Raw genomic sequence first — 19857 nt, 5'->3', positions numbered from 1 at the left:
TCTCCCCACCTTTCATCCCTCTCCCTACCTTTCTTTTCTCTTTGTTCATGCTCTCCAGTGGCAGAGCTTAGGTTGCTGCAGGAGGGGGGTATGTGGACCTCTGGGTCCTCAGCACTGGCAGTTGCTGTCTATGCTGGCTCCCACTCCACTGGTCCCCATTGTCCCTTGCAGTTGGGCAAAGCAAGGGAGAGCACTTTCAACCAGCCTCCCCTCCTCCTCACTTGGTCTTTGTCTTCCTGTGCCCCCTCCTCCCTGCTTGGCTGGGGGCCCTCTTGCCTTGGATGCATTTGGGGCAATAGGATCAGCCTGGCTGGACAAGGTATATTCTCTCTTTGCAGAAGCAGCTCAAGAGCTTTAGTGGTTGAACGGGAGATAAGATAAAGAAGAAAAGAACCTAAGGGGTCACAGGTGATGAAACTTCTCTGTCCTCAGAGAGGTCTGTGAAGCAGCTGCCTTGGGGATGTGAGGGGCACCATGGACAGAGCTCACTAGGACCAGTGCTGAAGCACCAAGGAAGTCCATGTGTGAGGCAGTGGCTTTGGGGATACTGAGACTTCTTCCCTTGTCTTGCTTGGCTTTTGTCCCAGCTCATCTTGTGGCATCTCATGCCGAGTGCACCACAGCTGCCAGGACTGCACCCTGTCTTGGAGGGTGAGAAAGGAGGATGGAGGGTGCTCTGCTGCATGGCCATTGCATCATCACCCAAGGAGCCACCTGGAGTTCTCAAGACCAGTGGTGGGGCCCCATCAACTATAGGGTAGATGGTGCTGCATCTGCAGGTAGCTCCGTTGGAGGTACCATGGTTATGGAGGGGCCTAGACCTTTTCTAGCCCTCCTTTTCTCCAGCTGCAGTGAGTTTTGCATCTGGGAAGTGTTTAATTTAGGAAGACCAACGCTGCTGTATCACATTTCCTGTATTGGTCTCTGTTGGTTTACGACCAGTGAAATCCTGGTGTGAAAACAGAATGGGGCTTTGATTTCATCTGCCCCTGCTGTTTTATGCCACTAACAACTTTGCATTTCTATAGCAGCTTTTATTCTAGGAGCTAAATGGGCTTCACAGACAGGCAATTAATTAATTGAGCCCAAACCAGCCTACATCCTTGACACCACAAGGAAGCGTTTTGCAGAGGAGGAAACAGAGGCAGAGAGGAGCAAAATTACTCGCCCCAGGTAAAAGATAAACTTGGTGCTGATGTGCTGCTGCCTCCACAGCTAGGCTTTATGCTCTGCTGGTTGTACCATCACTCCTGGCTGCTGTGGAGATGGTCATGATGTCATTTACAAACTGGTGTGGGAACTGGTTTCAGTTCAGGGAGTGACTGAGGAAGGTCTTTTGGTTTCTATCAGTGACTCCCATTGCTGGAGCATCTGAGCCCAAATTAACTGATGAACTGCCATTGCCTTTAACCATTCCAGCCTCACTGACACCATGAAACAGTGTCAGGAGGCCCTGCCACCACTTCACCCATCCATCCTCGCTGACCGACTCCTGTTTCTCCAGGAGGCACTCAGGGTTTGCAAGGGAAGGGGGGTTCAGGTGAAGGGTTTGCTTTAGTCCAGGTGCTACAGCTGAGATTTGGGGAGGGACCCTCCATCATGTCATGAAACACAAGAGGGGTGATCCTCAGCTCCCATGTGTGCTGTGGGCAGGATCTGGGGCTCTTGGAAGAGGGGGAATGTGTCTTTGCTCATGTGGAGTGAATATGTTCCCGGGGAAATTGCCTGCCTTTTATAATGAAACCCCACTAATGGTTTGTTGTCTGCACAAATAACCAGGGAGAATGAGCTTGTGCACTTCCCAGCCTGCTCTGTGTCTTCCTTACTCAGCTCCTTTCTGAACAAATATAACCTTTCACAAGAATACCTGTCAAAATCGCTCTGAAATATTGAAATAACAGGATGGGATATGGTTTGCTTCTGGGCCCTAGTGCTCATCCATCAGGACTCAGGATGCCCATCCAAAGAGACTTGTAAGCAGGATGCAAGGGAAAAACTCTGGCAAGCAGCAGGGCCCCAAAGGGCTGCATTTCAGGAGCCTCACTATCCCAGCTTCCTGGGCTGCCACCCACCCACTGGGGGAGCAGAGCATATTCCCAGTGCTTATGTGGGCCCTGGTTCATGTCAGTCGTGGGATGAGACATAGGGGCTTGCAACTCAGCTGCAGCTGACTGGGGCAAAATGTGTCCTTCAGCCACCAGCATGGCCTGGGATTGGCTTCATGGCCTCAATGCCTCCCTCCTCCTGCTCACCCCATGCATAGGGCATCATCTGTGAGTATTTTAGAGATGGGGCAAAAAAGGTATTGAGTCTTGAACAAGTATTGGAGAACAGCGGTTGAAGGGCATGTGGCTGCTTGGGTGGAAACTAGACACAAATACAGGGCCATCCTCTTCCCTTCCAGTCTTGGAGTCCTAAAGGCTGTTCAGAAGCTCCCCAGGGGGTCCATCTCCAAAGCCACTCATGAAATTTGAGCCAAATGGGGCTTTGGGAGGGGCTGCGCTCACTGCTTGAGGCTGTGGCTGCTTTTAGGTCTGTCAGTGGGGGACCTGCTGGACACAGAGTGGTAGGAGTCCCAGGAGTGAGGGGTAGGACCCCTCTGTCTACTGTAATAGCTCTCATTATGGTCAAGCTGTAAAGGCTGATTGTCTTCTCCCTCAGGAAATCACCCCTCAGTGTTGTCCTTCTCTGGAGAGCTGCTCTTGCTGCTCTAACCCATTGCTAGCAGCCCATCCTGTGGGGTAAGGGGATATCCCACCCCTCACCACCTGGCCCAAGGACCACGCCTCTCCAGATATGTCTGTTTATGGGGAGAGGCTGATACCTTTTAATTTGTGGGAGAAATCCCATTGCTTGGTGGCACCTGCTCAACCAAGAGCCCTTCACTTCTCATCCCCTTCCCTGTTCCTGATGGTGACGGTCTCTCGCCTGGAATAAGATGGAGAATTCTGCTGTTCTGGATATAGTATTTTTTTCTCAGTGTACTTGGAAGTGATGAGAACTTGGACACAGACACTTGTTGGGAGAAATCAAAACCAAACACGTAGAAAACAAAACCCTCTTTCTCTCCAAAAAATATCCCATCAGCAAACCAACCAACTGCCAACCAATCAACAAAAAAGTCCTTCAAATCAAACTCCATCTCTTTCTCTAAAATCCATGATTAAAACCTGGTACAAACAGGTGAATATAGATATATATATATATAGATATATTTTTAGTAGATGTAGTATTGTTTCTTTTTTTTGTTTTTATCCTCTCTCTTTCTCATTATACAGCAAACATTGCAAATATAGAAATTTTCTCTGTACAGTTAATGACTTCGGTTTACCGTGCAATGTGTGGTAAAACCTCTCGGTGAGTGAAAATGTGAACGGGCCTTCAACCGGGTGAAAGTCTAAACTGTGGAAGACTCCGTTTGCAAAAACAGCCCAAAGGATGGGAGCTCCTTCTGGTCTCTTTTTGGTTTGTGTTGCTGTTTTTGTTGCTGTTGATTTTGGAAGGGAAGGAAGGAATAACACAAAACTGTTCACAAAGAATCCACACAATCACGGAATAGGGACTCATGCAATGCAATATTGGGAAAGGCCAGACCTCAGCTCTCTGCCCGCTCTTTCACTTTCTTTTTATATTCTTTTTTTTTTCTTTTTTTCTTATTTTTTTTTTACAAAAAAAAAAGAATCAAAATGAAACAAAACTCTTTCTTTTTCACTCCACAGTTTGTTTGTTTGTAAAGTTAGTGTTAAATTTGGTGCTTATCTCACCGACGTGAGGACATTTTAATATCTCACTTTATATATTATATAGAATATTTATAGATTTTCATAATTTGTTCTCTCTTTTATTTTTATTGATTTATTTTAATTTTTTTTTAATAGATTTTATTTTGTTTTCAAAGACAGTCTGAGTAAAAATAGCTGCTGCGGATTTCTTTTGGTCCAGTTAGTGTGTTAAGTCATGAGTTGTGTGAGGACTCAGGACTTTTGCTGGGCAGAGACGCCCTTCCAGTAGTCTAAGATGTCGTGAAGATCCTCGTCTTTGGCAAACTGGACCTTTTTGCGCAGGGCGTGGCCGGCTGCCATGTACTCCTCCTCATCTTTGTGCCGCTTGCGGTTGAGTTTGAAGCGCTCCCAGATGCTGTGCGAGGGTTTGCAGGTGTACTCTGGGCTGGAGGTGTAGCTCAGGTTGTGATATTGAGGAGAGAGCTGAGAATAGGCCAGGTCTCTGGGGCGAGGACGGGTCAGAGGCTCCAGGATGGAGGGCTTCCTCCCCGCCATGCTGTCGTGCTGCTCCCCTTGGTGCGAGCCGGGGTACGAGTGCCGGTGTTCGCTGTACTGACGGATCTTCTCCGCCTCTGCCCGCAGGATGGCCGGGGTCACAGTGAGGATGGTGTCGGTGGTGGGGGACGTCTTCTCAATGTATTTGGCTTCTGATTTGTGGCCCGATCCCTCAGAGCGGTAGGACCTGGGGCTCCGTATGGAGCCGCTGGAAGAGGTGCTGGAACGTTTAGGGGCTGCCTCCATGCTGTGGTGCCGCTGGAGAGGGTGGTTGTAGCTTTCCTTGTAGACGGGAGAGAGGAATCCATGTTTGCTGGGGATCTGCTCTGATAAGAGTACCAGCTGAGGCTCCACTGTGGAGACTGCCCCCGATTTCACTCCTTGGAAGGAGGTGGACTCAGATTTCAAGGCATCGATGCAGTTGTTGATGATCTGGTTCACCTTGTCCACCTCCTTGGCGATGGTGGAGATCTCAGCCACAGAGCTCTGGGTGTCTGGCGGCAGGGATAGCTCACAGTCTCGCCTCTCAGGCTGGTCACCCGTCCTCACTTCCATGTAGTTGCCCTTGGTGGCCTTGGGCGTCTCACTGCTGTCAATCAGCTTGTACTGCTCGACCTCACCAGCAGAAGGCAAGTAGGGGATGCGGGTCACTGTCTCCCCACCCAGCATCTGTCCCTGGGACAGCTGGGTGATGCTGGTGGTTTCCATTTCTGGCCCATATTTCAGCTCGATGATGGTCTTCTTCATGCTACCAGCAGCCTTTTTGTGCTTCTCCTCCTGCTGGCGCCTCTTTCGGAGACAGTAATACACAACTCCCAGGACAATCACCATGCCAAAGAGACAGCCCAGGATTGTCATGATATAATGAGTGGCAGTGGAAGGGGTGGGCACTGGCTCCTTGCGGTTGGGTCTGGTGGGGGTGATGGTGACACAAGTGTGGTTGTACTTCGAGTATTGGTGGACAGAAACTACACAATAGGTGTAATCTCTTTGTGCTACTAGGTTGCTCACGGTGATGTTCTCCTCCTTCTTCCTGAGCTTGGTGATCATGGAGGAGAAGCCGTTTTCAAACTGGGAGAGGATGTACATCTTGCTGAAGGGGTAGGGGATCTGAACGGTGAGGACGGCTGAGTTGTGGTTGAGGTGCTTCACCTGGATGTTGGGGCGCACCTCCGTCTCACCGATGGGCGTGAAGAGGGCAAACTGTGGGGTCGTGCCATCGCCAGAGGAGCACTCCTCCTCGGAGCAGGGGCTTTCGGAGGGTGTTGTGGTCACCTGGTACCTGGGAGGGATAAAACGAGGGATCACAGTGTAGGAACCACCGGTGCAAAGGGAAGAGAGCATGCTCAAAGCATTGCGGTAACCAGTCCGGCCTTGGCCTAACAAGTAGTAGCCCGTGTAGTCGGGTGGGGAGTCGCACTGCATCCGGTCGTACGTGCGTGTCATGTTGGTGAAAGCCTCCAGCCATTGCAGGAAGCCGAGGAGCTCACAGGAGCAGTAGAAGGGGTTACTGTAGAGTTCACAGACAGAGAGCTTGTTTAGGCCCCGAAAAGTGTTGCTGTCGAGTCTCTGGATCCTGTTCATGGACAGGTCAATGTTCACTATGTTGGGGCACTCCCAGAAGGCATTGGGCGTGACAGTCTCAATGAGGTTGGCCTGGAGATAGAGGTACTCCAGCTTCCCCAGGCCCCGGAGGATGCCCTCAGTGAGGTTCCTCAGTCGGTTGTAACCCAGCTGCAGCACCTGGAGGTTGAACTGTCCTGAAAAGGCACCGTCCTCGATGTAGGAGATCTCGTTCTTCGTCAGGTTGAGGTATGTCAGGTTGCCAAAGCGGCTGAGCGAGGCGTACTGCACGCTCTTGATCTTGTTGTCGTTCAGCCGCAAGTCCACGATGGTGCTGTTGATTTGCTGGGGGATGGACTCGTAAGGAGGCTGGTTTTGGCTGCAGATGGCCAACCAGACAAAGCCCTTGTCCCCCTCAATGAGCCAGCAGTCTGCCCGCACCCCGCCGGCGTGCAGGAGAGAGACGGCTGCCACGCACAAGCAGAGGGCTGACGTCGCGGCCCACCGGCGACCTGCCATCTGGAAGGGCGGCACGGAGAAGGGGTTCCTGGCCTTCTGGAAGTGGGGAGCAGGACAGGGTCTGGGAAGACGTGGGCTAGTGCTTCTTCGGCAGCTTGGTGTGCCTCTCCCTTCTCCTCATGGCTTGGAGATGGGGGGGAAGCACCCGTGGAGAAAGCAGACCTTGGTGCCCACGGTATGTGGCAGCCACCAGCCGGGGGCTGCTACCAAGGCCTGGGTGGCTGAGGCTGGTCCCACATCACCAGGTCTCTGGCATCTTGGGAAGGGAGTCATGAAGTTAGGTGCCCGTGTGGAGGAGTCCCTCTGGGTTAGAGACATGCTTTCCTCTCACTTTTTATATTACATCTCCTCGTTTTCTTTTTGCTGCCCATCGTGACACTGGTCCCCATCTCCACCTGCCTCTGTGGGTCTGGCTGTGGCCACTCAGTCCCTCAGCTCACCTGCACAAAACAAAACAGATGCACAAACTGAACACAAAGGATGGACAATTAGCATCTAGCAGTGCTGGGGATGCATCCAACCACCCTCTTAAATGTTAGGCACTTGTCTTCTAACTCTGGCTACCAGCTTTCAAGGAGCCTTTGATTTATTTGGGTGCTGTTGCCAGCAGTGTATGGCAGCATGAAGGAAGGTGGTCACTGACCATGGAGGTCACCCTACTTTGAGCATATTGTCCCACGTTACATGACAGGCAGCAGAGAGATCAATGCACATCCAAGGCACCATTTGCCTGACCTATTTAGGTGTCTACCTTAGGAGGAGAGGAGTGATGCCCCAGAAGTGTCTGTTCCTCTCCGCTGAGAGCAGATGAAGTCTAGACAACTTGCTCTGATGTAGATTTGATGCTGCAGCATTTTGCTGAGGGGAATCCTGACTGTCTCACGTGCTGGTGTGTGCAGCAGCAGTGCCCACAGAGGGGGTTGATGATTGAGGACACCACGTCTGACTGCATTGCTGTGTAGCATCTAGGAGGAGGCCCAGCATTAAGGGCTTGTCCTGTTTCTGGGAACCTGAGCAGTAGTTTCAGGACACTCTTGACTACAAAACATGCAAGCATCATTGTCCACCATCCAATGTCCTTGTCTGTGGTTGGGGCTTGCTGCCTATCTCCAAGACCTCTCTCTCCCTCCCAGGTAAAGTGATGCAGAGGTGGGGAGGACCCCCAGCCATAGCAAGAGTATTTACAGAAGATGGGACAAGACCTTCCCTCCCCAGCTGGAAACAGGTGTTTGAAGACCTGGAAGAATCCTCACTAGACACAAACCTCTGAGGCTGCCACCAGCCTCCCTTCCCACAGACAAAACTCTCATTCCTGGCTCATGTTTTCCGTTATTTTTTCATGCAATTTTGACTAAACATAAATATCCATGGACAGCCCTTCTACTTTGTTTCATAATTTCTTGGGGAAACAGGAAGAGAAAAGTGAAGAGGAGGGAACTGCATGAGCATCAGTATCTCCTGGGTCATGCTCTTCCACAAGATGTGAAAAAATCCATGAAATATAATCCGTGGACATCTCTACTACCAAACAGCTCTCCAGCCTGGTGGGACAGATGCAGTGAGATGTTGTGGCAGAGGCAGAGTTGCCCACAAACAGGGAGAAAATAGTATGGCCTATCTATCAAAATCTTGAGACTTTCATTGGGAATGGGAGCTCTTATCTCCCTTGTCCCAGAACAGACCATAGGAGGAAGAGAAGACACCACCAACACTCCTTGAAAACACAGCTGGTAGGAACTGGAGATTTCTTGAGCATCCATGAAGAAGGCAGGGGCACATCTTACACCTAAATTGTCTTTCATTGGATCTGCAAAACAGTATAAATCCAGCAGTTGGTTTCCAAACCATTTCCTAGTGCGCAGGCAGTGAGGGGACTGTGCTGGGTGCTGCCTGAGGCTGATTGTCAAAGAGCATTTAGAGGCAGATGCCAAATCCTCACCCTTCTCGTGAAGAAACCAGGTTCTTTTCCACCCATGAAACAGACCATGTATCACTGCAGAGACCTCTATTAACCATTCACTGTTTATACCTTGGTAAACAGGCCAGTAATAATAAGCAGTAAAACAGTTTATTTGTTCTTTCTGGATTGCGAACGAGTCTATTCCCTGGTGGCACAATTGGGTTTCCATTACACGGATAACAAGATCTGCTCTCGCATCAGCTCTCTGCACATGAGGTTCTCTGGCCACTTTGTCCTCCAGCAGATGCCCCACTGGCTGCTACAGGAGGTGAGGCTGTGGGGGAGAACAAAATCCAGACAGCCAGTGTCCCCACAGAGGGCAGGGTGTGTTACACCCCCGTCTTGCAGGCTGTACTGCCTGTGGTGGTTGTGCAGTTGTGTGTGGGTGAGATGTGCTGGCTCCAGGACAACAGAATTCTGTGCGGCTCTGCCTGGCTACCTGCAGGTCTCCTTCTGCCCCCCCAGTGCCTGACACTGTGCTATCCAAGCTGCCTTTGGCAGAAAGCTCAACAAAACCAGGTTTTCAAAAGTTTGCTAGAAATGGAGTTTGGGTGGAAGGGATGCTGAGGGCAAGGCAGCTGAATCTCAGGTCTTCTTCTTGGGGGAAGAAGCCTGGACTTCAGCACGCTTGTACATTGCTACCCCAGCTGAAGCCCTTATAGCACTGCAGAGATACTTATGCTGCAGGTAATATCAGTTCCTGCTTGCAAGGATGTGCTGTCCCCTCTCTGGGATGGTTTGCCAGGACCTGGCAGCCCATTTTATCATAGCTGGGTGACAGAGCCCTGGGACAGGCTTCCCAGGGAGGCTGAGCACTCCCCTTCTCTGGAGATATTCAAGACCCCCCTGGATGCAGTCTTGTGGAATGTGCTCCAGGCAATCCTGCTTGGACTAGATGATCTCTAGAGGTCCCTTCCAACTCTGACAATTCTGTGAGTCCTTGGAGCCAGGGAGGAAAGGAAGAGGAACTGTGCTCCTTGCGATGCCACAGGTGAGTGCCCCCCTTACCACCTTCCCAGCTGATGAGGGGCACAGGCTGCAGTTCCAGGCTTAGAAACATCTACTGCGACATCCCTCACAGCAGTGGGCAACTCAATTAACCTCTCTGTGCTCCAGTCTCCTTTCCAGCACCATGAGATAATGATAGCACTTCATGGAGCTGTGGGAGACCGAAGGAAAGTGCGCCGAGCTCATCTTTTGTGATGAAAATCCCAGTAGATGCTTTGTGCTGCACGTGGAGACTTTCTCCCCCTCCAGCTGCAAGCTGGGCTCTAGATGTGCCCACTCTCTTCTGCCACAGGGGCCAGCCTGGTCTCCAGATCCTCAGACTGTCCAGTGAGAGTGCACATTGCACCTGAGGATGTGGGAGAAGGGTTGTCCTGGCCTGCAGAGCCACCAGCAATGGCTCACCCTAGTTGTCCCTTATCTGCTGCCCACAGAGTGAGTATCTCCCTGTCTTTCTCCAAGGGCCTGTGCGTATTGGGGAAGCCCTGTCAAACTGAGACAGGACCAGCAGCAGGGAGAGATGCATCCTGGCATATTCTCCTTAGCCAGCACTTATCTTGTCTCCTCCGACTCCCGTTTTGACCCAACCATCCTCTCTGGACCAGCTTGTGTTTCCCGTTTTGACCCAACCATCCTCTCTGGACCTCTCTGGGATTGCAGAGCCAGACCAGCTTTTTTCTTGCAGAGGAAGGTTTCTTGTCACTCCTCCCTGGGGAGGCTGTGGGCTGCAGCCTGTGTCAGAGGGCACCAGCTATTGGAGCAGGACAATCCTGTGAGCAAAGAGCAGACACAGACCATCCATGGGCCTTGCCAGGCTGATCCCTTTTAGCCTTCTCATCACCTGTGTGCCTCCCTCATCTAATTGGAGGTGTCAGGGGTAAAAATGACTCAAAGTTGTTCAATAAGGCTCCTGCTGCGCATTCTCTCATCTTTCCTGTGCGTTGCCTATCAGACGAGTCCTTCCCAACAACAGAAAGGAGGAAAGGCATTTTATCAGCAGCCTGAGTTTAATTTCAGCTCATTAAAGCAAGCAATTTGCTGCTTTATTTGCTTTGCAAAGTGTGAATAAAATGACAGCATTAAGGAGATGTAAGAGAGGAAAGAGGGGCTAATCTCCCTTTTTATTAGATTTCTGGGACATGACTGTGGAGTGGAGAAGTGGGTCTTGTTGCTTTGCATGGAAGGCATAATTGTTCCTCTTGGCTCCTGAAAGGCTCCGTCCCAGCATCACACGGATGTTGGTGCACACTGGGAGCAGGGGCACTTGCAGTGGTTCCCAACTCATCTCCCTGTAGCAGCAGATAACAAATGTCCAGGAGGTTTCTCCTTCTTCCCTTTTCTGCCTTTCACCTCCCTTCTAATCTCCCTTTTCTGTTTCTTTTCTGCTTCTGAAATCCTCAGCTTGATTCTTGTAGGTTAGAAATCGAGCAGCCAGTTGGCCGAGGACCCTTTGCTGTCCCTGACCTCCTGCAGCTGGGATGTGGCTCTGGAGAGAAGTAGAGAGACCCTTTTGCCTATTCCCCACAGACTAATCAAAATCAGTTTTAAAAAATAGTATTTTAACTCCCCTGCCTATCTAAGTTGTCTTTACTCAGCTGTCCTGGTTTTATTTTCCTGGTAACCCAGTTGCACATCACTTTTCCCAGTCCCCTGGCCCTTTATGGAGCTGCTTGGGAAAACCTGGGAACAAACCACCTACAGCTCTATTGTGAAGAACACCCAGGAAAGTGGAGATTTGGGGTTCTCCTTCACTGATTGACAAAGAAGCAAAAAAAAAGATGAATGAAGGTAGGTGGTATGGAATAGCAATAATTTTAAATTATTAATTTTATGTAAACCAGAGATACTTTGAACATTTGCACCATGAGGACAATGACAACAAGCCCCATTCATGGGGAGGCCATGGTACTGACCCAGAGCCTTGCAGGAACTATCATTCCTGAACAAAATTACCAGTGCATTGCAAGCTCTGCTGTATTTCCTTTTCCTTCTGCTTTCAGAAAGCAGCATGGCTTGTCCAGCTGAAAAGATGTCAAGCTTATGTGGCTTACAGAGACCATCAAAGGGGCAATGACAACTCCCTCACACTTTGCTGCTCCTACACGTTGACTCTGATCTCCAGTATCCCTGCTGGAATTTGGATTGATGCTTCATCCTTCTGCTCCTCAGCCCTGACCCATGATGCTCCCCTTCTTACCTGTCCCTGCTTCTCCAGCCCTGGTCCCCATCAACAACCCAGCAATAAAAAGAGGAACCACTGGGATTTTCTGATGTCCACAAGACTGCAGCTGGTACTGGGTGAGCAGCAGCAACCTCATCCTGGCTGAAAACCCACAGCAAGGGTAGGGGAAAAGGAAAAGGCACAGCTGGGCTCCAAAAGCCAGTGCAGACAGCCTGGTAAGTTTTTCCTTCCGTCTCCCAACTCGTGGCATCTCAGTAAATTAAACCAGGGCAACAGCTGCAAGGAAGCAAACAAAGCAGCCATGGGGGCTGGGGAGGGAGAGGGAGCTGGGCAGCTCACGTAATAATACACTGTCCTGGCACTCCATTCCTAGTGTTGTCATTCTGCTGACTGAGTTATTTCAAACTGTGCATTAGATTTACAGGGCAAAGGCAAAGAGCCAGATTAACATGCATGCGTGTGCGTGTGAGCACGTGCACACACACCCCGGTGCTCCTCTCCTTGGCATTTCTGCAGCTCCGTAAATTCATTTTCCCTAGCTACTCCACCTCCAGCTGGCTGTGTTTCAGCTTCTCCCAGACCCTTTTCCCCTGCTGCTCAGGGGGTTTTATCATTAAAAGAAGGAGCCCCACTACAAGAGAGCCATAGTGAAATGGGAGCGATACATTACAAACAAGAACTGTTGAATCACCCAGAAAAATGGGGAGAGAAAATCTGGCCAACAGGCAACAAATTTGAAAATGAACCCTGGCTTTTCATTATGCATAAAATAATCCAACAAGGGAGCTCCAAACTGGGAGAGAAAACATTTTTTTTAGTGGTGAAGATTCCCCAAAATGGCTTGATGTCCATCCTGTGTATGTCAGGTGGGGAAAGAGGATTCCAGGCAGATTTTTTCTACTCATTCATATTCTTGGTGTTTGCTATGTGCCTCCTGTTGGGTGATGTTGGTCAGAATCACAACCATGCTGAATAATGAAGACACCCAGGCCTATGAAATTCAAGTTCATTTTATATCCAGAGGTCCCAATACTAATATTGCCTCCACAGACAGGGTTCAGGCAGCATTTTGTTCATCCCAGCCTTATTCCCAGATGCTTCACAGTGTTAGATAATAGAGTTCTCCATTCAATTGTGCTCTCTCTCCTGGTATTATTTATTATTTAAGAAAAATAAGCAAGGGAGAAGAGATGTATTTTCTACTGAGATTTGAAAAGATACCTGGGATTTGAAGAGAGATGAAGGAAGAATGAAGCAAAGAAGTTAAGGGGGGCTGAGAGAGAAGTGCCCAGCACTGCATACAGAATAGCTTTTACTGAGACCTAGGGAGGTCACAGACAAGATGACAAATAGCCAGCGGGGGGAAAGGGGAAGAGATCACTTTTCTGGGGTAGACTGGGAAAAACAGGTATCTCTAACCACAGGCCCAGGTGCTCTATATAAGCTCAGCTGTGCAGCTCCAGTCTTCTTCTGAGCTCTGCTGCTGCTGATGTGCTTCTCTCCAGTCCTGTCTCCAGGATGGATCTCAGGCCTGTGTGGTAGGTGGCTTATCTCCTGAATTGACTTCCTAGATATGCCTTGTAATGTGACCAGTACTGCCCGAAGAATGAAGCAAAGAAGTTAAGGGGGGCTGAGAGAGAAGTGCCCAGCACTGCATACAGAATAGCTTTTACTGAGACCTAGGGAGGTCACAGACAAGATGACAAATAGCCAGCGGGGGGAAAGGGGAAGAGATCACTTTTCTGGGGTAGACTGGGAAAAACAGGTATCTCTAACCACAGGCCCAGGTGCTCTATATAAGCTCAGCTGTGCAGCTCCAGTCTTCTTCTGAGCTCTGCTGCTGCTGATGTGCTTCTCTCCAGTCCTGTCTCCAGGATGGATCTCAGGCCTGTGTGGTAGGTGGCTTATCTCCTGAATTGACTTCCTAGATATGCCTTGTAATGTGACCAGTACTGCCCCTGGTCCTGTCTCCTTTTTGGTCCTTTTTGGTCCTTTTTGGTCCTTTTTGGACTCCTTAGATGGACCCTGGATATGGTCCATCTCTTGTCTTCCATGGGATTGTCAGTGGACCCTGTTTCCAGCACCTTGCCTGCTGTATTCCTGTTCTGGGAGACACCACCCTGGGTGGGGAGGGGATCCCCTGTGCTGAGGTCACTCCTGGCTCCTGCCTTGCCTTCTCTTTGGACAGGCAGCCCTTGCTGCTGCCAGACATGGGTTTCTGTAGGACACAACTTATTCTGTAGCTAATCAAATGGGGAATTCTCCAGTAAAATGGTTTTCTGGTGGAAAATGAACTTTTTGCAAAGTTAAATCTTTGGCTGAACAGCTATGATCTTTCTTGGAAGTTGAGATACCTGACTTCAGCCCAGTTTGGCTGTAACCTGTGGGTGCTGTAGTTCAAAGCCATTATGCCTCCATCAGCCAGGCTGGGGCCAGCGCTGCCATCTGGGAATGGCCAAAGCAGACCTGTTTGCACAAACATTTTTAAGAACTGTTTTGTTCTGGGTTAAAGTGAGAGTATTTTCAAGACGGGTTGGCTCTTGGGATTTCAGGAAATACACAGTCTGCTTTTCATTCAGTTGTGGTCTGAAGTAATTTACATCCATCTCATGCTGCTTAGCTTCCAGGTTCTATTGAGATGACAACCCTGTCGCACACTGCCATGGGCCACTGAGCAAAGTTCTCTGCTCAGTTTAAGTAAATGTATAAATGATCTTCCTGGTGAGCAACCTCTTAAGCCCAGCTGGGTTACCTGTGCATTTAACCAGCCTTCTGAAATACCAGCATGGGCAGATTCAAAATGTCAACCCTCAAAGAGCCGAGGAGAGCATTTAGAGGGCCAGAGACAGGGGAAGGTGAAGAGGAAAAAGATTTTAAGGGGTGTAGAGAACTAAGAGCTCTTTTCAGGTAGAACAGTAGTAATAAGAAAAGTGTGTTTCCATGGGAGAAAGCCTCTCTAGTATTTACCTGATGAAGTTCTTTCTTATAAATAATCAGCTTGAATCATGGCTCCATTATGGGATGGTTATGCTGATGTTAGGCTGGGGGCAAGCAAGAGTTCTGGTGTGGAATCAGGACTCCCATTTTCCCTCTCAGAAATAGTGCTGAGGATCAAAGCATATTTTTCCAGCACTGATACAATGAAGGGAGCCAGGCCCGTGCTGGGAAGCCCAGCTGCTGGTGTTTCTCAGTGCTGGCAGTCTGAACTGTGCCTTGTCTCTCCTGCATTGGCATCCTCACGTGGATCTTTGCTGCTATTTGGAAGAGGGTTTTATTGCTTTCATTGATTACATTTTTTTTTTTTGCAGGAGGCCCACATAACCCTTTGCATCCTGGACAGGAGAATCCACTTTTATACTGTGTGAAATTTGGTGGTGGACCCATGATGTAGTTTTGCTAGAAATTACTTTCAGAGGTGCAAGTGTTTTGCTTGCTCTGATTTTTTGTAAGATGATATTTTCAAAAGAGCTCTTCCTCTGTCCCACTCTTCCCCTGTGAAGGGGCCTCAAGCCACAAACTGTGGGTCCCTGGCCAGTGCTTGGCTCAGTGGCAGTTTCTAGGTGGACAGTACTGCTGAGTATTGGCAGATGGACAAGGTAATATACAACACATGTAGGACTTCGTGGTAATGGTCTTCTCTGATCTCCAGGTCAGCAAAAAGGAATTCACTGTTTCATTGGCTGGGCTGTAGGTGCAAACTTCTGCTAACCTCTTACCAAGTTGTTCACCTTTGAAGTTTGTCCTGCTTGTCTGGTTGGGGAAAACTTCCAAGTGTCTATTCCAACCTAAATTATTTTGTAGTTTTAATTATCTGCCTCTTGTCCTCTGGAGCTGAGGAGCCCAGCTTAAGTCTGAACCATCTGGTGTCCACTTTTTGAAGGGGGTTTCTGCCCAGTTATAGCAATATCTGGCAAGGCCCAGTGCCCTATAGGCCTAATTTTAGCTCAGTGCTGCAGGCTGGCTTCCTGTTATGGGCCAGGAGAAGGTTAATGATCATCTGGGCAGCTCTCCAAAACCAATCTAATGTTTATTCAGGATAACAGCATTGCAGAGGAAGCCAAGCATGACCACCTTCCACGCACAGCTTTCCCAGCATGGCCTTGCACATGTCTCTGCTGAAGTTTGTCAGCTCTTGGAGGAGGGACCCTCTTCTCCTTCCCTAGGTCAAGACAGGTCCTCTACAACACTTCCAACCCTATGTCTTGAACTTTTAACCCAAACAGATACTGTGTTTCTAGGGAAAATAACAGGTTGTGGGTGTGTTGTTTTAGCAGCTGAAATATGAACTCGCCCTTCCTGCTAAAATCTTACAGGACACTGCTCATGGGTCAAATGCCTATGCCACAAATATCCATGCCACAAGCACCTCAGTTTGTTGGTGCCCATGAAAGGAGAGTGTTCAGCCCCACTGCACCCACCAGGTCCCTGCAGTGCTAGGAGGAGCTGGAGCTGAGGCATGTGGGACAGTGGTCCCAGTCTGGTGGTGAGAGGATGAGGAGTTGGTGCAGGTTAGCTCACCACATTGTGGAGGGGTGTGAGATAGCAGTGACTGTACCCTCTGGCAGAGGGCAGAGCCCATAAGATGGGTGAGGTTGATTATTCACCTCAGCTACTGATTAGCAGCTTAATTTCAGCCATGAATGTACCACCTTTTCCTCCCTGCAGCACAGCCCCTGCAGTTCCTCGGCCGTGGCTTTGACCCAACGTGAATGGACATGCACGGGACTCGTGCCAAGGATACCCCACAACTGGAAGGAGGTGAGTACACTGCTTGCTTGGGCCTCCCCTCAGGGCTCCATAAAGAGTTTGGTTACAAGACATGAAGTCTGAAGGCTTGTGCTGAGGGAATGACTCTTCTCCAGCAACGAGCGCTCACAGACATATGCGACCAGCAGCAGAGCTCTTCCTGCTTCCCTTGGGGTGCAGAAAAAAAATTGTATGGATAGCAATATTTCTCTGGGAGCCCTGAGATGTTGGCACTGGCTTCACCATGCACAGTCCCAAAAGAGCTGACACCTCTTGCTTTCCCAGGCATGTTCCAAGTTATTATCCTGAGAGCATCTATTTAGTAGTATCTCCTACCTGCAATGGCTGGGGAGGTGGCTGGGCAGCCAGATGGCTGTGTTCATGTAGAGCTGATATTAGTGTCTCTTTTGATTGTGTTTACAACGTTGTAACGTGGCTCCTAGATTCCTGAGCACGGATCATGTTTAACCAGAACTAAGATATGGCTCTGCCATGGGCTTGGCTGGTTAGACTCTGTTGCAGTGACTCTGGCAAGGCCAGCTGGTTTCCCACTGAAGAAGTTTTCCCACTGGTTTCCTGTGCACTTGTGGGAATAAGCAAAGCCCATCTTAGCCCAGAGAGGGTACTGAGAGGTGTGAGGGACTGCTGGCTCTCCTCCATGCTGTCAGCAAGCCTAAAACCCAATAAAATGGCCTTCTCCCCCAAAAAGTGTGGATAGAAGCAGAGAAGCTTGGAAAAATGGGTCATACACATGCCAGGCTCCATCCAAGAGAAACTGCTTTTGTCTGACATGTGGTTAATGCCAAACTGCTGGGGGAAAGCAGCAGTGAGAGCTACTGGTCCCTGTTGGAACACTAAAGCCCTTCCTCAGTATCATATCTGCTCCTCAGCAGGGTCTGTGGCCACCCTCAGGGCTGCTGTATTTCCCTGCTCATCCAGCACTCTCCAAAAGGTGTGGAGAGTGGAGAGAAAAACTTTGAAGTCCCAGACAATAGAAGCAGGGAGCTATGCCAGGATTTGGATTGCCTGTCCTTTTCATAAACATTTCATGTGGAGGTTACCCAAGTTGAAAAAGCAAGTGAACCCAGAACACCAACCCTCTCTGGAGGAAAGGAGTTTATCGTTAATAATCTACTGCTAAAAGGGTAACATCTGTTTTGGACAAACTGTAATGAGATTTAAACCCCAGGTGGAGGGAGGACTTCACAGTAATAAATGACTTTCTCTATGTCTAAATAGTTTTAATTTTTTTTCTGGCAGAAATAGCTGCTTTTCACCTCAGGCTTCTTTTTGCCAGCTCTTTTTGTTTAATGATTGCTATTAATTTCCAGGGTGGCAGATGGATTCTAGCCTGGTGCAGTCTGAAATGAGGAAAAATAGCCCATGAATATGTGAGCTTGCCAGGAATGTGTGCACAGGTCACATGTGTGCTGGTGAGATGTTACATGTGGGTGTTGGCTTCCCAGGGCAACTGGTGCTTCTCCAGAGCTGCTCCCCACCCCTGGAATATTTGAGTATTTTTTGTATAGTAAGGAGAATTAAGTTTCCTGGTCACTGCTGGTAGCTCTGCCTGTTTAGACCTTGATTCAGCAATGCTGCTGATTTCAGAAAGGCTTTGGTAGGAATTCATACTTGAATTTGATTGCTTTGCTAAATCCAAGCTGAGGTGAGTTGGAAGGCAGCATGTAGTCCCCAGGACATGGGAAGGAGCTCCCTGCCCTGGCTGGACAATGCCTGTGGCTGGGTCCTGCCAGGCAATGGATTCTTCCTTGGACATGAAACAGACAGTTTTAAGTGTTTTTCCTGGGGTGGTGTGATTATTTTTTTTATAGTGTGAGATGCTCTGAATAGGCAATCCTCCTGTGTTCTCTGGCTGTGGAGGCAAGTGGCTGCTGTTCAGCCCATGAGTGCCTGCCACAAGCTCCTAGTGCCCAAAGTGGGACTTTATCCTCTCTGCCACCACCTCCTCCTGAAGTAGAAACCCACGGAACAGCTAATCCCAGTGAGTGCTCTGATGTGCCAAGTCTTTCTTTCTCTTTCCCCTACTGTGGAGCATCTCTGGATTTGGCTGAGGATGAGGGTGTGCAGGAGGACATATGGTTGGTCAGGTGAGAAGCTGGGTCCAGGAACTGTGGCTGGTGCTTGACCACTACATGGCAGCAGCCTGTGGCCAAAACAAGAGTGTGGTGGAGGGTGGGGGAAGGACGGAGAGTTTTTGTTGCCTGGGACTGGGTGAGCCCTGGGAATGGAGAGAAGAGGGTAGAGATAGAAAGTGCATCATCTCAGGTGATGCAGGTAATCTCCTTTAATCTCCTGCTGAAAATAACCCAAAGTCAAGTAAAGGAGGGATTATATGGCCTAAGCCACAGTTATTGCCAGGGTGTAACAGACTTAGGTTGCATCCAAAGGGCTGCTGAGGTGGAAGAGTTGCTGCAGCAAATATTGGCCTGCTGGAAATGCCCCCCTGGTGAGGGTGGCTGGGTGGACTAAGGACCCTTCTAGGGTGGCCCAAGGAGAGGAGGATGCAGGGTGGGCAGCTGCTGGCAGGGTTGGGACTCTGCACTGGAATCTGGTCCCAGGGGAGAGACTGTCTTAGATGGCTACTTGTCACCTTGGCATTACCCAGGGATTTATTTTTAGTGCAGGATCCAAAATGCTTTATAGCCAGTAATTATCTTAATGGGGAAACAGTGACCATCAAACCCATTTTACAGATGAGAAACTGAGCTCCTGGGGAGGTAAAGGACACATCAGGTGCTGGGGCAGGTGGTTAATTCCTGCCCTCCCAGATCCCTCCAATTTTAATGGACCTTTTCTTACATCCCCTCGGATGTGTGCTCAGGGCAGCCATGAGGCACTGGTAGGCTGAAGGCATCTGCTACCCTTTGCCAAGAAGCCATACCAAGGCTCAGCAGCTCTGCTCCTGCCAGAGAAAATGGAAATGCAGAACCCTATTCATCAGCTGGTGGCGATGCCTACGAGATAGCAGCACAGAGACAGGGTGAAGCAGGATTGCAACAGGGAGGGAGCAGAGCATGTTCAGTTTAATGAGCTTGTCCCTGCCTAAAGGAGAGAGAAAGCAAGAGGCTAACTCAGTTTAATAAACTCTAGCATGCAGATATAATCAGATGGATCATTGTTCCCCAGCACAGGGATGAATATATTAAAAAATATGATTCAAACTTTTCCCCTTTGTTTTTCATCTGTATTATGTGCTACGGTGTGATAAAACATCCTGGGGCCAACTTGCAAGGCAATAAAAGAGATGGTGAAGGAGAGGAAAGCATTGATCCATGTGAGTGAGCCCAGGCCACGTGGGGAAGGAGACTCCTGGCAGGCAGGGCTTGACATGAGGGGCTGCAGCTTTCTCAGCCCCACACCAAAAGCCCAGGGAGAATGTGGGTGTGGGGTCTGACCTGCCACCAGCTCCTTTTCAGGCCTCCAGCCCCCAGTCTTGGCAGTACAGTAAGGTTGTGATCTGAGATGACTAACAGGAGTTTAAGTCCAGTGCTAAAAGCTGACCCTGGTCAAAATTAAGACATCCATCTGACTACAGAAATGCCTGTACACAAGCATATCCCCATGTTCCTGCCTCAGGAGGGAAA

At 49.4% G+C, this 19857-nt stretch overlaps 1 protein-coding gene across 1 annotated transcript; it reads right to left on the bottom strand.

The window, feature by feature from the left end:
* Positions 1–3896: 3896 nt before the first annotated feature.
* Positions 3897–6359, bottom strand: ELFN1 (extracellular leucine-rich repeat and fibronectin type III domain containing 1). The gene has a single exon (XM_010003275.1). It carries the CDS (start codon positions 6357–6359, stop codon positions 3975–3977), a length of 2385 nt encoding a protein of 794 aa, XP_010001577.1. The 3' UTR covers positions 3897–3974.
* Between the last annotated feature and the right edge of the window lie 13498 nt (positions 6360–19857).

This window comes from Chaetura pelagica, unplaced genomic scaffold (genome assembly GCF_000747805.2).
Source record: "Chaetura pelagica isolate M959 unplaced genomic scaffold, ChaPel_1.0 scaffold138, whole genome shotgun sequence".
NCBI lineage: Eukaryota > Metazoa > Chordata > Aves > Apodiformes > Apodidae > Chaetura > Chaetura pelagica.
The sequence above is the reverse complement of the archived record's forward strand: the minus strand, read 5'-3'. Positions and strand labels throughout refer to the sequence as shown.